Source organism: Anastrepha ludens, chromosome 3 (genome assembly GCF_028408465.1).
Source record: "Anastrepha ludens isolate Willacy chromosome 3, idAnaLude1.1, whole genome shotgun sequence".
Lineage (NCBI taxonomy): Eukaryota > Metazoa > Arthropoda > Insecta > Diptera > Tephritidae > Anastrepha > Anastrepha ludens.
In genome coordinates, this window is record NC_071499.1 from 130943078 (window position 1) to 130967567 (window position 24490).

The 24490-nt window shown below is 35.8% G+C and overlaps 1 protein-coding gene across 1 annotated transcript in view; it reads left to right on the plus strand.

Moving 5' to 3' along the window:
- Positions 1–23974, plus strand: part of LOC128859280 (TWiK family of potassium channels protein 7) — a 158340-nt gene extending 134366 nt beyond the window's left edge. The window contains exon 6 of the mRNA XM_054096146.1: positions 23210–23974. Within this exon, the coding sequence (XP_053952121.1) occupies positions 23210–23967 (758 nt within the window). The 3' untranslated portion in view covers positions 23968–23974. The remainder of the gene's footprint in view (positions 1–23209) is intronic.
- The last annotated feature ends 516 nt before the right edge of the window (positions 23975–24490 follow it).

Here is a 24490-nt window from a genome sequence, read left to right on the forward strand (position 1 = left end):
GTTCTCTCAAAAACAAGGAGAAATAGGTATTTATATTGTATAAAATTATTAAACTTGTTACTGTATACCGAGAATGGTAATTTGCGAATATTTTGTAACATTTCACAAGCAAGCAGCCAATTACGCATTCATGCCGCCCTCGCCTTTCCTGACTTGCTTTGATGGTTTTTTGATGACTGTTCTGGAGCGTAAATCAGCGCTTTGTTTTGTTTCTGGAGGGCACGTGGGTATAATTTTCCCGCTTAATTGCCTGACATAGAAGTGCAATTTCACCAAATGTGCTATTTTGGCATTTTTTAGTTACAATTTTTTTTTTAATTTTATTAAAAATGTAATTAGCTATAAATTACGTTTAATGTCAACATTTCATTTATTGTATGTGACAATAAAATTTAAATTAATACTAAATGAAATGAAAATATATTTGCCCGCCTGACTTAACGACCTCATCAATAGGTGCGGGATATTGTCGCTGAAAGAAAACAGAACTGAAAATAAAATATAAAATTGATTGCAGTAACTCGCATACGAAAAACACTGTCATGCAATCAAATGAGCAAATTACATTTTTGTTTTTATCTTTGGCAAAAAATATATAATATGGCAGTTACCAAGTTGTGGGCAGCTCTGCATACTTACAAACTCAAGATACATTATTGGGTGCTGATAAGTGTACTAAAGCTTTATGCATATGACAATAATGAACAAAAAAACGACGTGACATGAAACAGGTATTGGGAGATGATATGAGTGAGAATTATAATAATAATTATTTATAAAGTAACGCGAATAAGTGTGTGAGGTCTAATTTTTTTAATGTTTTGCGCCTTATGTTCATATATACGGATATATACAATATAAACTATATGAAGTATTACCTATTCAAAACACCATAACATTTTTGTGTGAAATTAGATTTTATTAATTTCAAAGACAAAATTGTTCAAAAATGATTACATATTTAACATATATTCACTTTAGCTCGATATAACCACCTTTTGCCTTGACTATAGCTTTAAAACGGTCAAAAAATGAGTTGCATGCTGCACGAATGCGATCTTGAGGTATTTTGTCCCATTCTCGTATAATCGCTTTTTTCAGCGCATCCATACTGGCATATTTTTTAGTCCATCGGATTTGCGTTTGGCCAATTCGAAAGCCATTGAGTGGACGAAATGTAGTGTGTGATATGATTTTTTAACCATTCTTGGTTCACACGAGCTTTATGAGACGGTGCCGAGCCCTGTTGGAACGTCCATGGTCTACGACTGAAATGATTGCGTGTCCACGGCTCTAAAGCAGCTTCTAAAACATTTTCCCGATAATAAGTCACCTTCACTTTGACACCAGGCTCGATAAAAACGACTGGAGAGCGTCCATCAGCGACCCAAGCCATTACTTGCGATGGGAAATTGCTTCGAGTGGCTATACGTAGGCTCAAATTCTCGTATGAGCGTTCGGTCAAGTAAACACGATCGTTTTGAGTGTTTATGAACTGCTCAATTGGGAAATTTTTTCATCAGAAAACACAATGTTAGGAAATTCGTCACGTTCGTGCAAGCGCAACAACTCCTTTGCTCTTTCGCACCGAACTTTTTTTTGCCGGGGTGAAAGATCGTGTGCTTTTTGAAACTTGTAAGCCTTGACCTTGAGTTAATTTTTCAATATGTGTCGAATGCTGTCTTGCGATATTTTCAGTTCTTTGGCCGTTTTTCTTCCACTTCGACGTGGATTTCGTTCAAGTCGAGCCTTCACTTTCCGAACCATTTCTGGCGTTGTTGCGGTTTTTTTTGGTCCACCTCCATAGCGTTTTGCAATGCTACCAGTATCATTGTAACATTTTATAGTGCGAAACACAAACATTTTATTCACTTTGAGGTGACTGAACTCACGAACAATGGCTGGTTGTGATTTTCCAGCCAAATATAACGCAATCACACTATTACGTTTGAAGTCCATCACAGAAAAACAAAAATCAACAAACCTGAGACGCAAATGCTTTTGATGGCTTATAAACAGTATATGTATTGAACTGTCATTAGAACAATTTTGACGTTGATGTCATAAGCTATTTTACAGATACAAGCAGTGCGAGTAGTATATAAAATAAATAGTATATTGTATATTGTCATATATAATGAGTACAACAATAAAAACCATAAAAAGTATACATTTTCGGCAGTAAAATATTCTACAACTGTATTTAAAGTTTAATATAACTTTTTTAGAATAAAGGCAGTAAAAAGTTACATACAAGCAGATAAATGAATATTAAGCAAATCCGTTTAAAAAAGCAAATTGCATTATTGATAAAATAAAATGTTGAAAAATATTTACGTATCAGAAATTAAACGCAAATTCTAGTTAACGAGAGGCGGTCAAAGTGGGTAAGCAACATTTCGAGAGAAAGCTTATGACAGTAAAGAAATCAGTTAGCTCGTGATTTGAAATATTTTGCCAACGAAAATATAAACCAAAATTAGTTGAAAACTACCCACTTTATAACTAGTTAGGACACTGGTTGTTGCAGTAGGTATTTATTTTATTTATTTATTTTAAATTTTTTCCCCCGCTTAGTCATTGTTTAATTCTTATTTATTTAGAGTTCTCAAAGTTAAGTTCATCACTGTTGGCTTTGTTATCCTCTTTTCGTTAAGAAGCGTAAATTCATAACTTTCGTGGTGCATACCGGCCTGCCAGCTTCTCAAATGCTTAGCATAGCCATCTTTCTGCTGGAGGAAAATAATTTTGTCGGACGTCCCTCTAATAGAAGTGTTGAAAAATAATAATGGTAACAACAATCGTGGTAATATTAATACACCTATAGGCATTCAAAATTAATTCCCAACAACGGCCGCATGTTATGATTATAAATTTTAAATCATGATGTAATAACCGCAACAGCAATGCTCAAGCCATAAACCAATCACCAATGAATATGACCCTATATTGGCGTTAAGGATTTCACAAATAAATACTCTCATGTTTACTACAGTGAAATTTGCTTATTTACTATAATAAAACTGTGTGTGTGCATGTGTTTATGCATCACTGAGATTGAGAGCGCGCGCTTCTGTGTGTCTGGGTGCGTGAATGTCTGCTTGCATGTATTTGCCTCTGTACTTAGCCAATATATTGCCAACTACACAATTGGCCTCCGGTGGCTCTTACATGGATGTGTACATTAATAACCCTATTTGTACATATGTATGCCTATAAATGCGTGAGTATGCATAAGGCTGCTTGTATCCGTAAACCCAGTCGTGGGTGAGATGATAAAATACTGAGCGCATTGTAATTGAAGGGAATAACTTATGAAAAAGTTTTTGAAGTGAAGGTGTCCAAGGCAAAGCATTTTGTTCTGGAAATGGATTTTAGACAATTTTTGTAGAAAAGAATTGCATTTTTCCATAAGAATTCATTGATCATTCTCAAAGCGTTGGCGGAATTAGTTAATAATGAATTAAAAGAAAATTACATGGGTATCATTTTTGGCATAGAACAAATCCCCTAAATTTGTGTCAAGAGCGAAAAAAATATTTTTGAGCCATCCTAATCTAAGCACATATAGGTATACTTAGCTGGTATTTGATAGAAAAAATTGTTGTTTTCCATCTTTTAAAACTTACCAAATATTTAGTAATTTCAATTTTTTTAGCTTTCGCGACTGGATAAATAAATATACCCAATATGGATTAAGGTTATCAAAAATTAATTAATTGAAGACAATTACCTTTTTGCCAAATAAACAGGCAAACTTGGTCAGAATGGAGCCACGGCCGAAACAGTATATGAGAATTACATTAAGGGGCAGATACTAGTAAAATTTCGAAAAAAAATGTTTTTTTCATAAAATGTTAATATAATCCTTTAAGAATATGTCAAAAATTTTTAGAACGTAAATTAAGGTATTTCTTATATTATTGATCGTCAACCGTGACGACTTTATTTTTTGCGTTCGAGCGCTGGGAGAGGTTATGTATTCAAACTTTAGACGCGTTTTTCTCAAAACTATATTTTTCGAATTGGCGTACACGATAACTCGAAAAGTTATTGACCGATCTCCATGAAATTTTTCACACATCTTTTCTACGATATTACTTTTTATGTAAATTTGCAATTTTTCGATAAAATAATTTTTTCACCCCAAAATTCATTTTTTTTTAAGCATTTTATTCCGCGAATTTTTTTCCATTTTTGTTCAATTTATATAGAAATTATGACATTAATAAACAAAAAACTTTTTGGTTTTTTGTATTCAGGTCACTGACCCCGATGCTACAATGCTCGCCGATTGAGAAGCCCCGCTGTGACCTTTCATTTTAAATGATTAAAATAAAAAAAAAATTCTATTATTTTAATGTATAAATAAACTATATGCCAATTAATAAAAATAATATTGATTTCTTCATTTTAAATAATTTTTATGAAAATTAGGGAAAATATGGCCGTTTACAGGTATCTGCCCCTTTAGGGTACTATTAGGGCATTGTCTAATTGGAAGGCATGCAAATATACGGGGGTACCTCATGACTTTGGTCGAAGCTGTCAAGATACTGAAGAAAAAAAAAATTAGTAGAACACTTCCTGTGAACATGCATTGCTCTGTGCAAAAAAAAAAGCTTTCCACGCTCGGATTTCCCTTTTTCACAGCATTGAAAGGGTTTCTCAAATATTGTTGCCGAAATTTTCAAAATTCATTAAATCCAAAAGTTGGTTCAGAGAAGACTCAGGAGGGTAAAGGATGATTTCCAGTGGTATCACGATGGGAGTACTCAGGTCTAAGTGTTTCGGGTGACTGCCGCTCAATATAACCTATCCTACCAAACAATTTATTTTTACTGACGAGAAATCAACGCTTTCGAGAAAATATTTTTTAAAATTACTGATCTAAATTGTTTCTTCTTTAAATATTAATTTTTATATTCAAGCCTGCATAAAAAATTATTTTCAAAATTATCTAGAAGCTCTCTTGTTATAGTGGAAAATCAAGACTCTTAATAATGAATACATTTCTGTGATAGTTGCGCGAAAGTTTTTAAAAAAGTTGTGATCAGCTAGAAGTGGGCAACAAAAAAGCATTTCTAAATTTGTTTCCCTTCTGAAAATTTCTTTGCTTTGAAGTCCATAAGAGAGTGTGGAAACAACGGCGACCAGCTTTTCACATTGATAATTTTACTAGTTTTCTTGAAATTGCCGAAACTATGAATTTTTCAGAGTTGTCTGATACAGTTGCGGTTAGTTATGCGCAGTTGGAGGCACTACTGGGCTGTAGATTGTTGTCAATTGCATTAAAGCGTAGGCTTCTGTTACCCGTTGCATCGCTAAATTTGAGAGTGTGTGTGTGTGCCTCGTGTGTATGTATGTTAATTGCCACTGTCCAATGCCACGCATCAAATGGCCAATAAATTTTTAAAGTGTCACCAACACATCGGCACAAACAAACACATACACACAGATACGGTTCGACAATGTGAGAACATCATTAACAAGCTGGAAGCGAGGAGTAGGCGGAAAGCAGGAACAAAACGAATAGAGTCCGTGAGCGGTAGGCAGGACACAATTGAGCAGCCGAATAGGCGGGGATCGTATTTGCAGGAAATAATTGAAAAGGGACAATGAAGAGGACACTGAAGAATGAGGCTGGTGTTATAGAAACTGTTATGATGGAGTGCTGCAATTTGTTAAACGAGTTTTGCCTGGACACTTTTGTTGTTGGCTTTTTAGCTATGCTGACATGCTGATATGATGATATTTATGCAACGGCATTGATAGTTGTTGATTTTTAAGTTAAAATTGCTTGACATCAATATCAGCGCTGCTTCATGTTTGTTTTTGTTTGTCTTGCAAACTGCATCATCGTTGTTGGCGCTGTTGTTATTGTTAGTCTTTTTTTCACTGATTATCAGCGTAAAATGGTCAGCCATCCACCAAGTGGGCGAACAAGCAATTTTTGGCTTTCGAAAGCACATCAAATCGACCTTTGACATACGAACACTGTGCCCCTCATACAATGGCCTAATCCTATATATGTACGTACATGCATAGCAAGTTTATATATTCGCATAGATTACGCCTGCATGTGTGTGTGCGGTTAGTTGAAGAAACCGTGTGTGCAGATGGCACAAGCGATAATCACGTACGAAGCTGGCATCTGCCAGTCTATAGTAGGAAGCGTGAGAGGAGGAAGGAAAGTTCGAAGCGGTAACAGAGTAAATGGAAAGAAAGCGTGGCGCGCGTTTGGCCGGCACAGCTATCGGTGCCCATTCATGTGAAGGCACCATCACGCTACATTAATCGCACACTCATACATGCACTCTCACACTCACGCGCCCAGTATTGTTTCACGATTCGACCCTCTGTCACTATGTGACTCTTATTAACGACCTATATGTGACCCTCGTCTATGATTATCGCCTAAATTTATGCAACACATATAAATACGATATCGAATTCGCTGCTGTGCAGTGAGTAAGGGTGGACCGAAGGCACGAACTATCAATATTCCATAACTGCAGTGTTGCTGTCAGCTGCCGCTGTGACATATTTTATGTTATGACACTGGTCACTCAAACATAACTCAAACTTTGACAATGTAGACGGGGCAAAATTAAAAGGAAAATAAAATAATATTCTTCAAAAGTCTGAACAAAAAACTGTAAAATGAAAATATGTGACAAAAAAGGAAACAGCTTATGGGAAACTGTGACAAAATATATGTCAGAAAATTGTAAAAAAGTGGACTTAACATCAGCTGTGGCTTAATGAAACAAATCAATGGCACATACACACATCAGTTCACAGTTGGCCAGTAGGAAATTATGAGCTGGTATTCAGTATTTTGTATTTCAGTTAGAAATAAGTTCTCTAAAGTCACAGATCTATGTGGGCGGTTTCACTTTAGCTAGATTTCTACTCTATTCTTTACTGTTCACCACACTAGTTTTACACGCAGAGTAAACTATATGCTCTTTACTTATTCCAAATATTCCATTGAACTTTTGGGTACGAAAAGCAGCAGCAGAAATTCTAATTATTTTTTTTATGTACATTACCCCACGTAGTTTAGGTTGCGTTAGGAGGAAGGAGCTGCTCTATCTACCTCTATTTACCTAAACCAAGTTGGGATTTAGTACAGATTTCAGAAGGCTTCGAATTTTTTAGGCTTCAAATCATAGAAGTCTTTACAAAAATGTCAGTTCGTGTAGAAGAGCAATTCACTCCAATTGTTTTATATAATTTCCTTCTTCTCTCACCACAATGTTCTGAACGGAAATTATTAGATGTAAGATTTGTAAGCGTTCACATAATTCTTTATAGAATTCTTAGAATTTTAAGCGATCAAAAGTGTCCTTCTGACGTTTGCCTGTATGGCTTAAAGTTAACGATAATAACTCCAAGGTTGCACTAGGAGGAGCAACTTCAATGCTGATAGTGCCGCTAGCTCGCGTCCAGCCATTTTGGCAGCCATTAATGGAAAGAATATGAATCCAGCGACTAGTATTTGTGTTAAGAAATGATTGCGACCGAAGAGCAAAGCAACTGGCTTGAAAGCTGTCTGAAAGCTTTCGAATAGGAGCTCAGGCGAATGAACACTGGCTTAGAGTTTTAAATTTTCGAAACAATCATGAATTAGGCATTCGATGCGATAGCTGCTGATAGTGGCAAATTAAGAAACACCCTTACTCTGCCCTCAAAGGAAGCCCACACTTGGACATGTCCAAGTGGAGAAGCACATAACCTCAATTCAATTAGTAACTGAATAAAGAATAGATTAAAGTATTAATTTTTGGGGTATGGAGGGAGATAAGAGAGTAGAACTCATTTTGGTTTTCCCGTTGTTTCTCTGCAGGGTGTGGTCTCTATAGAATAATGCCATAAGTATTGCCCCTGGCATTTGATATTCACTTATACAATTTGTCACAGCTGTGGCAAATTGTGGTAGAACAAGCAAAGCAAAGAAAAGCTAAAAATTTGCGAAAAATAGACTTAGAAAATATTGTGTTTATAAAGTAAGTTCGCAACAAAAATTGTATGCGGAAAAACTCGCCAGCGTGACACTGAATGGCATTGCCTGTGCAAACTTAAAAAAGTTGAAAAAAAAATTCTAAAAATGTATATATTACTCATTCACTCGAAAACTGTGGCACCAATGCAACAAAAACAAAACAGGAAAAAATGGTCCACACAAACAACTCTAAGTATTAACATTGGTCCCTTCCCCCCTGAATATACTGAGTATTCATATGTATGTGTGATTGCAGTTGAAATGCGTCAGAATATTTTCGCCCACGCTATGGATGGCTACTGAATTTCGTTTCATTGAAATGGTTTGCAATGTTATGCCTACACATCACGTTTTCATGCTCGTTTTGGGTTGGTCGTATTGCTTCTAATTTTGACTAAGCATTTTTCTGCTTTTATTTACTGCGGTCAACTTTAGACCAACACGTGCTACCGTCATGGCGTATGAGTGATTAAAACCGGTGGTTGGGTTAGAGTTTGTGACCATTTTTGCTTGAAATTGGTAAATGCGCCACAAAAAATAATTGAAGCGCGCTAGGTGGAAAGTGAAAAATGTCGAAAGCAGCCAACACTCGCATCAAAAACTTTAATTGAGCTGACATGCTAGCATTAATTGAGATTAATGAACAAAGTGGCAACAAATGAGTGTAGCGAAGCGACTCGGCCAAGCAAAGCATGTGTGGGGCGCTGACGTGCTGAGATGGAAATTCTGGCCCAATCCGTTCTGTTCTACAATTTTAAGTCCACTTTAGCAGTAAATTAGAAAAATATGAAATAAAATGTATGTAAAAAAATTAACTTACTTCGTTCTGAAAATGTGTTAAATTAAGAAATCGCGCGGTTTCGAATTGAAATGGTCACACAAATATTATTATTACTATTAAAGTTGTATTCAAACAAATAAATTGCATTAACAAAATTTTACTTTTGGAAATGCTGTTCCAGGTGTTGTGTTGCAGAAAGTTAATTTGTCTAATTTACAACTATTAAATCAAAAGATATGTAAGTATGCATATCCACACATACATATTTTTTAACGATACGTGATTATGTTGCCATATTTATTGACCAAATAGACTCCACATCTTTCGCTTGCTATTTAAAGCACAGATTCCTTTACTTACTATAAGAAATACGGGAATAACAGCCAATTACATTTTCCACTGTGGCCGAGTATCGGCCGCTGGATATCTTTAAAATGGCAAGTATGGTTGCGGCTGGGTCCGGCAGTCCATAGCTCCATACTCGCCATCGCGCTACTTACTTACTCGTACTCTTTACCCTCTATATGCAGCGCTAAATTCTGCCATATTTCGCAGTGACTTTCGCTTTTACTTGTGCAATAATAAAGTCCATACGAATGTGCGGATGTGCTTGTATAGATATCTGCAATAAAATACAATCCATATATGCACTTATCATTAAAATTTCACTATTAACTTCCATATTTTATATGGAGCGCGAAAGAGAAAAGTCATGCGTTGATTTACAATCATTGACTCATAAATCAATGGGGGCGTGGAATATATGCAGACACTTACAAATGCATATGAATTCCTATATTTTGGTGCAGCATTTTTCATTTGTTGGGCTTACAATATGAAAAAATAATTTTATAATTATGTTTTTAAATAAATTACAGCTTCGTATTTACAGCTATTTAGTAATGATTATATTTACTTATATTCAACTTGCGAAAATAATGGAGAGTGAACCATTCTAGTAAATTAATTATTAAGTACTCGACTATATCAATACCAAAGTTTTCTTTTCGCTTCAAAAATGTGGGCCCGGAAATATGCAGCTATATGCATAGGAATAGGGTATGTCGACTACTATGCGCTGATACAAGGATGGGCTTAAAAGTAGTAAAACTAGGCTATAGTTTTTTGCGGGGAAAACTGACATATGAACTCTTTTAGGGTATGAAATTAATACAAATACAATGCGATTAGCTTAACTTTGAATCCATAATTAGAAAAATTATAAATTTATAAAAGGTCTTGATGCGATTATGCGGATCTCAAATTAAAGAAGATTAAGGGAAAATCTGAGGAAGTTTTTATCAGAAATTGTCTTGTTACTACAATTCTTCTTATTTCTGGTTGCCTTGTTTGTGATATTTTATTCTACAATATTTTGCAAATAACAGCATAAAAGCAATAGATGTACAAAAAAAAAAAAACAAGTGCCAATGGTATTATCTATTAAACATTGAGAAAATGTCAATTTAAATAATTAATATATAAAGAATGTATTAGGTGCGCAAGTAAGTTCCCGCTGTTTGTCAATAGATGTCGCCAGCAGTGTGTGTTAGTCGATTCTAACATAACCTAAACGTCATAAACCAAGCTTAGACATATATATGGTAAACAAACTGCTTCGACACATTAGTGATTTTGGTTTAGTATCATATACTTTTGGTTTTGTGAAAATGTTTCATTTTGTGCCGAATAATCGTCATTTGCGAGAAGTGTTGATTTTCTTCTTTCATTCGAAATAAAGAAAGTCGAGAGTCATGTGGACTGCCCGGTCATGCTTCTACGTCGTCGCCTCGGCAGAGTATTCACGCTCGGAAGGTGATGCTATGTATTTGGTGGGACCAAGTTGGCGTTGTTTATTATGAACTGTTAAAACCAAGCAAAACCATTACTGGGAATCGTTATCGACTTCAATAGATGCGATTGAGCCGAGCACTGCGCGAGAAGCGGCCGATATACGCGGAGAGGCATGAACAAGTGATTCTACAGCATGACAACGCTCGGCCTCGCTTCGCCAAACCCGTTAAAATCTACCTGGAAACACTGAAATGGGGAATCCTACCCAACCCGCCATATTCTCCAGATATTGCGTCGTCCGATTATCACCTATTCCGATCGATGGCACATGGTCTAGCTGACCAGCAGTTCCATTCATATGAAGACATCAAAAAATGGCTTGATCCGTAGAAAGCCTCAAAAGATGAACAGTTTTACCGCGACGATATACGAGATCTACCAGAAAGATGGAAAAAAGTAGTAGCCAGCGATGGGCAATACTTTCAATGATTCACTTGTAACCATTTTCTCAGAATAAAGTTGTATTTTCATAAAAAAAAACAGCGACAACTTAGTTGCACACCTAATAATATTTTCATCAGAAACGCATAAGAAATACAAAAAAATCATAACGTTTTTTTGTAAGTATGAAACTTCTGGCAGGTTTTAGCTAAAATAAGTGTCATCAAAATAATTTTTTGTTTAATAAACTCAAAGAAAATTATCATTATCAGAAAAAATGTTAAAAAATCGCGTAAGCTCCCTGGTAGGTGCGTAATGAATATCTGCACAAGAATATAGCTGTGAAAACTGTAACAGATTCAGTCACCCAGCCGTGTTACTAGAAGATTAAAGACAGAAACCTCAAGCCTTAGTTGTATGATTTGAATGTGAATTTTAATTAATTGAACATTACTTTAGGCCGATAGTCTCAGTTACTAATGCTTTTCGTGATGTAATATAATTATTCATAATTATATGTATATATACATATATATATAATTGGCGCGTACACCCTTTTTGGGTGTTTGGCCGAGCTCCTCCTCGTATTTGTGAGGTGCGTCTTGATGTTGTTCCACAAATGGAGGGACCTACAGTTTTAAGCCGACTCCGAACGGCAAATATTTTTATGAGGAGCCTTTTCATGGCAGAAATACACTCTGAGGTTTGCCATTGCCTGCCGAGGGGCGACCGCTATTAGAATAATGTTTTTCTTAATTTTGGTGTTTCATCGAGATTCGAACCGACGTTCTCTCTATGAATTGCGAATGGTAGTCACGCATCAACCCATTCGGCTACTTCTAATAAATAAATAATATAATTAAAAAATCAAACTAGTTATTGATTTTAAACCATAAAAAACATCTGTTTGTACACCGCTAAATTGTTAAAATTTTTTGAAGGTTTTATCAAAACTTTCAACTTTTAAGTAAATACACGCCTTACGCCTTTTCTTTTATATAAAGTAAATGCTCAAATTCGGCGGTATCACATACCAGTTTATACTTGTTTTGTGATTTTGGAAAGCCATAATGCACGCAATAACTCAAACACAAAACAGTATGTGACCTTGAGCGTTAAAAGAAGGTAATAAATTTCCTTTCAATGTAGAAGTGGCGCCATTTGTTTGGTAGCCCCTCTTTATCTTTTATTGACAAAGAACAAATCAGGCGTCGCAAGGGTTTTAATTTCATTGTAAAATACTTAAGAGGCTATTTTAAAATCAAGACAGCAAAATAAAGGGAAATCGGAAAATAAATTTTAAATTATTTAAGAAGTTGCATTACAAAAAAAAACCGAATCATAAATTAAGAGTAGAGAAAAATGCCCCACATCACAGAAGTGGAAAATATAAAGAAAATGCAACCTAATACTAGCCTACTGCCATCAATTAATGACCATATTTCTCTCTGACCTTAATTGGTGATTAAAAGAAAAAGGTTTTCCATAAAGCACTGCTCGTTCGAGGAATTATACACCAGCTTTGCTTGTGCTTTCTGCTCTCCCTCACACACATACATGTTCAATAAGTAATAAACAGTAATCTTTTCATTATTTCGCTTCATCATTTCTTCCACTATCCTCTCGCAGGTCATCAGCAAATGAGGCATTAATTCAATTTAAGGCTTCGTCGTATGGCAAGCCTGATTGAATTCCGGCCTTAAATTTATATATTGGTTTTTCATACCAAAATACCAAAAGAAAAGTGATCAAAACAGGGGCAAAAATTCTGACTTTGTCGACAAAACAAAGCCGGAGCTCAAGGGGCTGCAAATGAAATAAGAAAGAGACTCGCGGGATACCTATGCACCGATAAAAGATGTGCGCATCAGTATGGCATGGGGAATGAAAAAAAGTATTGAAAATATGGAATAAAACTATGAACTTGTAAAGGGCCAAGACTGCTTAAGCTTAGAGAACATGACACATTTAGTTATCTTCAAGATTATACCCCTATGTGTTTTGCTTAGAAATTGAGTAGCAAGTTAGATAGTGCCCTTAGGAAAATGTGAAATGTTTGAAATTTGTAAAGTAGCAGACTCGATAAGCCGAGTAGAAAACAACACAGTTCTAGAGAAAAACATTTTGAGTCACCACACGAGTCTTAGATGAGGAAATTTTTTGCACATTTTGAATCTGTGTTGCCATTTCCCAGCATAAGCAGGCTTAACATATAAGCAATTTGGTTAATACTTCCTCTCACTCATTTGAAGAAGTATAATTGACATGAGTATGTGACCTCAATGTGCGCAGTCAGCAGGGGCGGCTAGACGACCTTTATGCTTAGCTAAACAGTACAATAGCTAAAGAGCGACTAAACAAAAAGCAAAACCAAAAGCAAACAAAAGCGAAAATCTTCTCAACTCACTGCCTTACTGTCCATTAGGGGCGCTGAGTTATGATTGACTGTCGGTTTCGTGTCAGCTCCGATTGTATCAGTGAATTGAAGACGCAAGTGAGCTGTAAAAGTATTTTTATAATAGCATAACTGGGCAAAGTTAGAACAAAGCAGTTGAAAGGACGCAAAGAAGAAAAAGACAAATGATTTAAGGTCGCCTTAATGAAGGCGCAGGGGCAAAATAATGGACGGCTGATGAGTACTCAAATAGGCGCTAGAGCTATCTGCAGATTGTCGTTTTTTAAAGATATTTATCGAAAGCAAATATTTGAGTGTAACAGTTGAAATATGTAGATGCTATTAACGATGGCTGTGCGCTTTGACCCAAGCGATAAAAAGCAAATTCTTTCTCTTTGTGGGTAATCATTTAATGCATTTTCTTCGTTTTTGCAAAATAAAAAAAGATTTTGCCTCTTTTCTCAATCAGAGCCAGCAGGTCAAGCTAAATAGCGACAGTGCCGCGGTTTATAAATATATCAGTCATTTAGATATTGATGTGGGTATTTTGGCTCACAGTTGACAGCTGATCCTTTGCATTGCACGCGTAAGCCGAGCAGCCAAAGGAAAAATAACAGAAAACAAAAATCAAAAACATATCATGCGAATTAAGAGTGTAAAAATGTATATAAAACTAAAAAAAATAAAAAAAAATAAAAAATCTATCAATAAAAAGTTAGAGAAAATTGGCAAGCAGAGTGTAGAAGGAAATCGGTAGGGATTTCGAAATGCTTAATTTGTTTAAACTGAAAATATAATTTTTCTTACTGCAAAAAAAAAAGTGAAATAATGACTACTATTGGATTTTTGTTTTGGTTTTACATAACTATTTCATTTCCCATAAAATAGTATTTTCTAAAATGATGAATGCTACTGAAAAAATATTGTGTCAACGCATTTAGGTACCGTAATAGTTGACACTGTTCACACATGTCTATGTAGTTGCTTATACAAGTAAATGCGCTTATAGTTTTACAAAAGTTAATTATGAACAAATTTCAAAAACATTTGCGCGCAGAAAAAATGAGAGACAACCGTTCACACCATTACTTTTACTATAATGACAAGTTTTTGTTAATTTTAGCCACACAATTTTCGATTTTTATATAAGATGTCTCAAAACATCTACTTGTCCCAAAGATATATTGTATTTTAACTTTCACCAATTTTCGCAAAGTTCTTATAATTCCATGGTGAACATTTCGGAAATTTGTGAACCTAATAGTTCGGTTTCGTTCAATTTAGTTCGGGATTTGGGTGTCCCAAAACTTTATTCTTTCAAACTGTGTAAAATTTTTGAATGAAACCATTCCTCAGGTCGTCAAAACACTCTACTAATAATTGAATAAAGGCTTTGTTAGGGTGTATAAGAGTGCATTTTGTTTCAGAACTACAATTTCTCAATAGCACGGATTCAAAATATAGTCCTAATTGTGACAAGGTCCTAGCTAACCGGGGAATCTTTGAAGAAAAAGAGCATCAAAAAAAGTATCACTGTAATGAGTAGGTTGGTGTTAGGAAATACGTACACAACAACTACGGAAACTACTGTTCAACGGGTTTCACGCAAAAAAATTTGGGACAAACGAAGACAAATGCTTTTTGGTAGCCTTAAAACCATACCTATTATGATTACGAAAATTATTGTTCAATGAAACTTTTTGCAAAACAAAGGTTGCCCCAAATTTTTGCCCCAAATGAATGCAAAAGTTGCTATTCAAAGAAAGCTCATTGAAATTTATTTAAAAAAAGTTTGGGACAACAATTTGGCACACATTTTTTTGCAAAACATATGATAGAAAACATACAATAAATACAAAAATTACTGTTCAAAGAAGGCTATACAAGAAAATTTTAAGGGCAAAAACAAAATGGAACAAACACTTTGGATCAATATTTTGTTTATATATATATTTTATGAGGAGCTTTTTCATGGCAGAAATACACTCAGAGGTTTGCCATTGCCTGCCGAGGGGCGACCGCTATTAGAAAAATGTTTTTCGAATGTTTACTGCTCGAAGAAATCTACACAAAAACATTTTTGGGACAAAAATTGTGACAAACTTTCTGGAACAAATTTTTGTTCACAATTTTTACTTTTTTCTACATTGTTGTTGAAAATAACAATTTAACACCTTTAACACCTTTAATGCTTTTAATCACTTTCGTAATCGAAAAATTTGAAATCCTTAATACTGGTGCCCCGAAAATCTTTTTTTAATTATATAAACCTCTGAGAAATATAAAATGTATAAACAATTGGAGCGAATTTAATAAAGGTGCATATTTATGGCTGCTAGTGTACAAAGAAAACGGTTTTCTAAAATTATGTGTCCCAATTTATTATTATATTATTTTATTTTGTTTATGTTAAATAATTTTGCACCATTTTACAAAGATAAAAGTAGAACACATGAATAATTATAATCAAATCTAATTTTCGCAAAATAGCTTATGCCGAAACAAAAAAAAATAGTCTTTAAGTCATTGACCCATTTGGGTATTAATATGTTGGAATTTTCCGACGAAATGTGCATTAATTTTGTCTATTGTTTTCTGAAGTTATCTCTCGTTTTTTACGCTCCGTGATTCGCATCATAAATCAAGTTTCATCTTCTGGTCAAACTGTAAATATTTACAAAACCCAGAAGTGCACAAGTAAGGCGAAAATTGAGCAAAATTAAGTGGTAAACGAAAGTGAAAACAAAACGTCTGCAGAAAAGAAGAGTGTCGTTCACACTTGCACAGATTTATCCCTTTGAGAAGCACTCAAGTAAGCCTAAAAGTTTTGGAAAACGCACACGACGGCCAATTGACAAACATGTATGCGGCAGCAGTTGCTTACACACACATATGTATTGTATTTATAGCCTATAGTTTAATGTGTATACTTTTTTGTAGCTCAGTGTCTGTGCCCATCTACCAGGCATTTCTTTTGTACTTGGTCTAGACAAAATTTGGTTTTGTCTTACGCAAAGAAGGAAACCAAGAAAATAAAGGTTTCTTTTATTACTAAATCAACACCTCACTCACGCATACTAACACACTAGTATATGTGCAACATTTATCAAATCGGTGCAACAGGACGTATAAGTGATGGCGTCCTCGCTTTTCTTGACACCTAAGCGTCATCGTGGCACTTATGGCATGTCTCGCTGATTGCTTGTGAAATATTCAATTTTTTCGTATTTTTTTTTTACTTTGATGAATTTTTAGCACACATTTGCAATTTGGGTTATGCGTAATGAGGGAAATTTATTTCTGACTGATAATTGAGTTAATTTATCACAAATATTATGACACATAATATAATATAATTCACTTTTGAGTTATTCTGTCTGTTATAAAGTTCTGTGAGAAACTTTTTCGCGGTGTTAAGACTAAAAATAAATTCAGTTACTTTCAGAAGGTGCTGGTGGATAAATATAATACTAATTTCAGAATTTAGCGCTAGGCCAACTTAGGCGGCTGCTCATATGTGGTGGCGATACCTGAAATTATTTTAGAAGTATGAATCATAAAGTATGCATACGATAAAACATTTACCCACTTATCTTAAAAAGGCGAAGGTAGAACCATTAGTTTGTGTTCTGTCTTAAGAACTTCTGCTAACGCCATACAGTTTATGGTTGGATTATCTGCCCAAGTAAGTTACAGGTCTTCAAGTCCATTTCCGTGTCAGAGCATCTGAATACTTGATGAAAGCAGTTGAGTATAATAGCCTTTAGATTTAAATCAATCCGGCCCAAGAATGGATGTAAACATTTATTCAAGGTTAGTGGATTTTGCTTCGCCCACTGCCTACACAAATCTACTTGTATATATGTAGATATTGTATGTATTGTTGCTCATAAATTTTTGCAAACTTTTTATCCCCATTCCCCATTCAACTGCACTGAAACATTCTTGCCCGCCTTAATACCACTTTATCCCATTGCATATAAGATTTTCTGGGTCTGAATTAGTTTTTGTCATTTCAAATGTAAGCTATAACTAAACCTGGCAACCCTTAATTGCATACTAAAAATCTCTAGTATTATAAAAATTAACAAAAAACAGAAGAATAAAGAAGCCTTCACATAAAAGTTTAATACCAAAGTTTCTAAAATTATTATAGCCCCATTGTGTTGGCATTTAACTACGTACCTTTGTATAAGAGTAGGTTTGCTAAATTTTTAACACTGCAAGTGGCACAAAAATACTTTTTTGTGGTTTGTACGCATGCAACGCATACTCACGTAAGTTTTGGGTGAAAAAGGCGTCAGAAACAAATTTTCGTAAATTGTGAATTTTCCATTTAACCATACAATGTTTGGTAAGTGGATTTCTGGCCAACTGCTAGGCAGGTCCTTAGCACACATGAAAGTACACACATGTAAGCTTGCTTTGTTCATACGCCATTATCAGTGCTCCTTATGCTGTTATCGCTTGCTTTTTCGCCATGCTTTTGTCCCCACTTTACATATGCTCGCTGTCATTTACACTTTACACCCAAATCGTCGTACATTTCTGGTCAAATATTTGCATTGATATGAACTTCGTTGGAAAAGTTTTACTTCTCTACGAGTGCTTGCCAAACTATAACCCAGTGATGAAATGTGTAGCAATAGCAAATGCTAAAATATGAAATTCATTTTCATTAACTCCTTCTAGGCCAAAGTGATTTTTCGTAAATAGACATTACGGCGTCTAAACCAACTTTTGATTTTTATTTTAAGCTCTCACGAATTTCTATAATACTTTAATTTTCGTTATATAAAGATTTTGGGTTTTATTTTTTTTTTCAAAATTTTTAGTTTTTTTTGTCACATTTTTTGTGTAAAAACGAATTTATTACAAAGTATTAAAAAAAATTATTAGACATTGTCCCAAAAAATTAAAAAAAAACATTTTAAATTAACATTTTGTAAATTACGAATTTTAAAATGTATTGCTTGTAATTTTTTTTACAAATGTGAGCTTATCACAAATTATTAATAAAGACTGAATTAGTTTTTTTCTGTCCTAAGCAATACATGCCCCAAAAAATGTTTTTTGTTTGGAATTTAAATTTGTTCAAAAAATATTCTCTGTCATATTTTTTACAAAAAGTTTCCAAAGAGTTTTCAAAAATTATTAAAAAATTGGGTAACACTATTCGGCCCCAAAAAATATTTATTGCAATTACTTTTTTACAATCTCTATGTTTTTTTTTAAGTACACCCCCAGCTACGTATTCAAGACGAAATATTTTTTAACCACTTTTTACAGTTAAATTATTCACTGGGCTGTTACTTGAAGCATCCTTTCATACTGGCGTAAAGGTAGTCTACATAATTTATGAGTCTCTTATATCTTAGTTGTTGGTGTAACTTAAAAAGGACGGGGAACATAAATATGTTTGTGTGTGTAAATGCCCGCTTGTTTGGATAACTTGAGGACGCACAAAATTTTTACTCAATTATAAAAGTTTACACATTAAAACTGAAAAACTAGCAACAACAACAAAACCCAAAAAATAAATCCAACCAAAGGGGTCCAACCACAGCGCCAACTGCTGATATGTGATACCCGTAACTATACACATGTATATGTCTACTTATGCTTGTATGTGTGTGTATAGGTACTGAATTTACATGTACGAAAGGCTGTTGAAATCAAAGTACGAGCAGCTGTAATGAATGAATGAGTGGAGCGGTGAATGTCGTAAAACTTTTTGTTATGAAAAGGTTCGGTTTTTATTTAAACGAATTTGAATTCCCTTCCAGTTTCGTGTTTTTTTGCGTTTTTGTGGCACAAAATTGTTAGCCAACTAGATTGGAAAGACTATAAAAACACATAACAAGCGTAGCGATTCCAATTACAATAACCACTACACAAATAATGTTGCAACAAAAACACATAGAAAAGAAATAAAAAACAAGTGCAACAACTATAACAATTTTCATGACAGCAGTCCAAATATTTTTTATTCGTTACTGAAATAGCAGCAGAGGTGATAAAAAGAATATAAAAAGTAGTTACTTTGCGGGCAGCTTGTGAAATGTGCTCACTTTAATGTATATATGTGTGTGTGAGGGAGAGAGTGAGTGTGTGCGGCATATATTCTATTTAGGTGTGGTTGTGTTTATTGCCATTCTTTTTATGCCGAAAATGACTCCTTCCAATGACTCCGGCTAACTAAAGAGACAATTCATTTTAGTTCCATATTTATTTGCTTAAGCATTTAGCAACATTTTTTATTTGGACTATGCTATGCAACCCAGTAGGGCATATGAAGCGTAAACTTATGGCCAGTTTGAAGTAGTGTTATTAATGGTTTTTTGGATTTCGAGGCAATAACTAGAATTTTTTTTCCTCTTTTGGAGGAAATATTAGTTTGGAAAATCTCGACCCTTTTTGGCAGTTGATACAGAAGTCTTCGTTCACTCCTTTCTACTGAAATATTTTTGGTATGCAAAGGCATATTTTGGGCTATTATGTCTTAACTTTTTATTATTATTTTTTTTTTAATTTTGTTATGAAAATAAAGCAAGGAAAATGTAGAAAATATAGATAGAAATAGATTTTAAAAATTTTTTAAAAACTCTTGTACCACACAAACTTATAAATTGGCAATTTTATATACTTCAAATCTTTTAGCACCAATAGCTTTATACTTTAATAAAATATTTTTGGAATATTTTGGAAATATTTTCCAAGAAATTTTTCTTAAAATTAAGTACATTTATTTTTGAAGAGCTTTAAACATATTTTTCCATGCATTTTCGGGACAAATAACATTTTATTGGGAGCATTGATACATCATTTGTAACAAATATTGTTATGCTTAACCGAAAAAATTTTGAAACGGAAATATTTTTTTTTCCGAAGTTATGTTAGAAAATAATAAAATACACTGGAAAATTGTTGAGATAAATATTTGAATTTATTTTATTTATGAAAAATTGTATAAATTAAAAATTTCATAGAATGCAAAACTATTTTACGGCTTTTTTGATACATCTGCGTGCATGATAGGTTTAGATATTACACACCTGACGATTTTCATCAGAGGTGTGAAGCGGTTAATACAAACGTAAATAGTTATCGTTCGGTCTTCTCCACAAGTCTCAAAGACAACCCGTTTTCGCCTATCCTTTGCTATCTATCTTCTCTTATCACTGTGAACGAAATCTGTATTGCTCGGGCCCATCTCTTGAATGGGCAACCGTTTACCTAACCTAACCTAACTCAGAAAATTATGTAGTCCACAAGAATATTTTACGGGAGAAAGTTTTTAATTTTGTATTTTTATTGTACTTATTTTCATGTTTCTGCTCGTGTTTTGAGATTAAACGGATTGGTTTAAACTCAAAACTTCGTACCAGCGACTAGTTTTTGAAATTATTTGATTAACAATTTGCTAACTAAAGTCTTCAAAGAAGATTTCGATAGACTTTTGCTATGTATGGGCTGAGGATAAGAGAATTATTAAAAATAAATTTCTAAAAAAAAAGAAAAAATTTCTAAAAAAATTAATAAAATAGGGAACTTTTTGGTACAAACAGGGAATCTAAAAAACAAAAAAAAAACAATAGACGTTGATGGGGTTTTTGATCAACGTTTGTGGCTTGAATTTTATAAAAAAATGTAATATTGATTCAACATTCTCACTGCTGCTAAAGCTCACTTTTTTATAAAGTCTTTTTTCAGTTTTCTAAATTACCTAGACGCCTTGATATTTTGATATAAAAGTATTTCGGTATCCCCTTTGTCTTATTTTAATAAACTAATTTCTCAAGGTGCCGAAATCGTTTCGTTTACTGCACTACACACCACTGGCCTTGCTGTAATTTCATGAAGCAAGAGGTCCAACTTTAGTCCAACGTCGTTCATACTGGCTTCAGAATGAAGCGATCTCCTTTCTAAGCAAGCTTTTGATTACACCCGATATCATAGTTCAGCTCATATGAGTCAAACTCCAAGCATATAGTTTTACGTAAAAGTGTTAAATTTAAATTTCCGTATTAAGAGCCAAAATTTCTTAGAAATCCATTCTACCGACTTTTTCATTATTTAGAGGTAATTTGGTTCAAAAGTTTTCTCGAAGTGACACACCACATACGGAATTGCACAGCAATTGAGACGTGTGTACGCACACATCCACCAGTGGCGTACGTGGAAACTAAAATTTTCCTCAAAGCCGCATGCATACACACACATACACTTAATATGTATAATTAAGTATTAGCATAAAAGCTAATGAAGGGTCCGGATCCAGTGGAACGTGCGGTCCCAGCCTCGAGGCGCACGTGTTATGGCCGCGTTTACATGACAGTGTGCTAGTGTGAGCCAGAGATGCGCTTAAGTGCCGGCAACTCATATGTGCAAACTCATACCAGCTCACACATACAGGCTCACATAAATTGCGCTTAACACTTAGTGCTCAACTTTGCTCCTACGGCGTTACTGTAACTTTGCAACAGTTGACCGATGTTAAATCTCATCAAAATATACCCAACTGACCAAATTTGTATGCATGTGTGTGTGTAAGTTAGAGCCGCTGGTATGCAAATATATGCATATAAATGTATGTGTATATGTAAGTATATAAGTGTAAATGTGTGCCTGTTTGTTGGCTGTGTTCATAATGTACTGCCCCGGTGGCTAAATTACGGCAAAGTATGGTATTTAGTAACGGTTGCTTAAGTGGCAGATTCGCTGACGGAAATGGGCCTGCAGCTCGTTGGAAGTTGAAATGGTATTCCACAAACATACCTACATATATTTACATACTATGTATGTATGTGCACGTTACCGATTAGACAACCGACTGTGGTAGCCACAAACAGGGCACACATACACGTAATAAATGGCTGTATGGAAATTTTTACGATACGAGATACAAATAACTTTTGGATTCTAGTGCCCCTATGTTCCTGTGATAACCAACTAACGCAACTTTTGGATGAGGTACTGTGATGAGTAGAGCCCACAAAGGGCCATGAGGTCGAAATGCAAAGCTTCAATAAATTTAATCTGATCTATGGGTTTCGGAACACAAGGGAAATCCCGATATTGAAAGCAAACGTAACTTGGGAATCAAGAGAGCAACTGATAAATTTATTGGCGATGTAAATTTAGCGAAAATAAATTTCAGCCTTCACACCTCGAGCACGTCTGGTCAAAGATAGTCGGGCAACAATAAAAATTATGCGCCTTGTTGACGGTTTAACGATAAGACTAATGGACTTACCTTTGTCAAACCTTACCATTTTGGTCGATATTCAAGCAGCGATCAAGGCACTGGCCCCAGCGCGCTTTAATTCAAGATGTGTTATAGAATACAGGAGGTCGCTCTCACTTAGCGTCAATTTTTGCTGTATAGTGATGAGTACAAACATTCATAGTATATAAGAAATCTTAAGCAAATGTGAAAAATTTCCTGTTGGCTACAGCTAAATATTATTTCAATTATCAGCACACGTCTGTGCCTTGGCGCTTATAGGGAATTTTGTAGTGCTTCAGCGGGACGTGCCAAAGCAACCATTGACATTTGTATTCGTTGTTGCCTACTTTTCAGCGCACAATTAGATACTTTCAGGCGTATGGCGTGCTAGTCGTTGTATTATTTGCGAGCGTAATCTTGTAGCTAATGAAGTGGGGGTAAGAGCCTACGGCAGTTGGCTATTCAAAAGGAAAGCAATGCAAAAACCACAAAATTTACATACATTTCAAACTATCCAAAGTTACTAATCAAGGCATTATTTCCTCTTGCCTCTCTCCACAGGTTACGGCGGCATCTCCCCGCGCACCCAATGGGGCCGCATTGCCGCCCTCATCTACGCGCTCTTCGGCATACCCATCGTTCTGCTCTATCTATCCGCCATGGGTGAGGGCCTTTCGGCCGGCATGCGTTGCCTTTTTCGCAAAGCGCGATCCAAAAGCGCTGTCAGTAACGGGAGTGGTAGCGGCGGCGGCAATAGTGGTAGTGGCGGCAGCGGGAATGGCGGTTCTAATAGCGGCAATGGTAAGTTACCACCAAATGATAGCGGCAAGAGCACAAACAAGCATTATCATCACAGCGGCGGCAGCAGTGGGAAGTTGCATCCTGCGGCTGCTCATCACTATGGACTGCCAAATTCTGCCTATCATCACAGTAGCTCAGTGGCTATGGGGGGCCACTCTTCGGCGCATGGTCCCAGCGTACCCATTTCCATTTGCGTAATGGTACTGGTATGTTACGTCACCTCGGGCGCGTTGCTCTTCCACAAGTTGCAAAACTGGAGCGTACTGGAGGCGCTCTACTTCTGTTTCACGTCGTTGGGCACAATTGGATTCGGCGAGTTGGCGCCCACTGGTAATCTCACGCTATATCTTGCCTCCGCTTACATACTCGTCGGCATGGCAGTGGTGGCGATGTGTTTCAGCCTCATACAGACAGAGATTGTGATGTGGCTGCGCAAATTCAGCGTGCAGGATCATGTGATGCCGCAGGGCGAGGATGTTGCGCTCGTCTCGGTGGCGGTTACGCCAAAATCATCCTGACAACGACCGGCTGCTGAGCTGCTTGCCATGGGTGGTGGAAGCGGCGGCGGCGGCAGCAATGTCAATTCAAGTGTGCCGGCACCACTTGGCGGCTTTAGCGGCAACACACTGGGTCATCATCAGACCATGTTTTTCGGACCAGCGCATACACTCACGCAATACAGTTCGCTGCCGCGTCGCTCGGCAGTATCAGCTTTTCAACGCAACACACCCATACGCCGCTCCACCGGCATACCCGAACACCACATGGAGTACTTTGTGCCGCGAAGCATAAGCGAATTTAATTTGTCAGGCGTTGGCGACTTGGCGTTGCCTCCTCCGCGCCGTTATTCACCCACTATACAACATAACGGCGGTGGCATGGGCATGGCTGTGGGACTACCGCATGCACTGCAGCTGGGACCGCCACAGACGCTCATTTGTACTGGACAGCCACCACCTCCGCCACAGCAAATGCAGATTTTAATGAAGCCACGTGAAAAAATGGTCACTTTTGAGGATGAATCGAAGGCAATGAATGCAG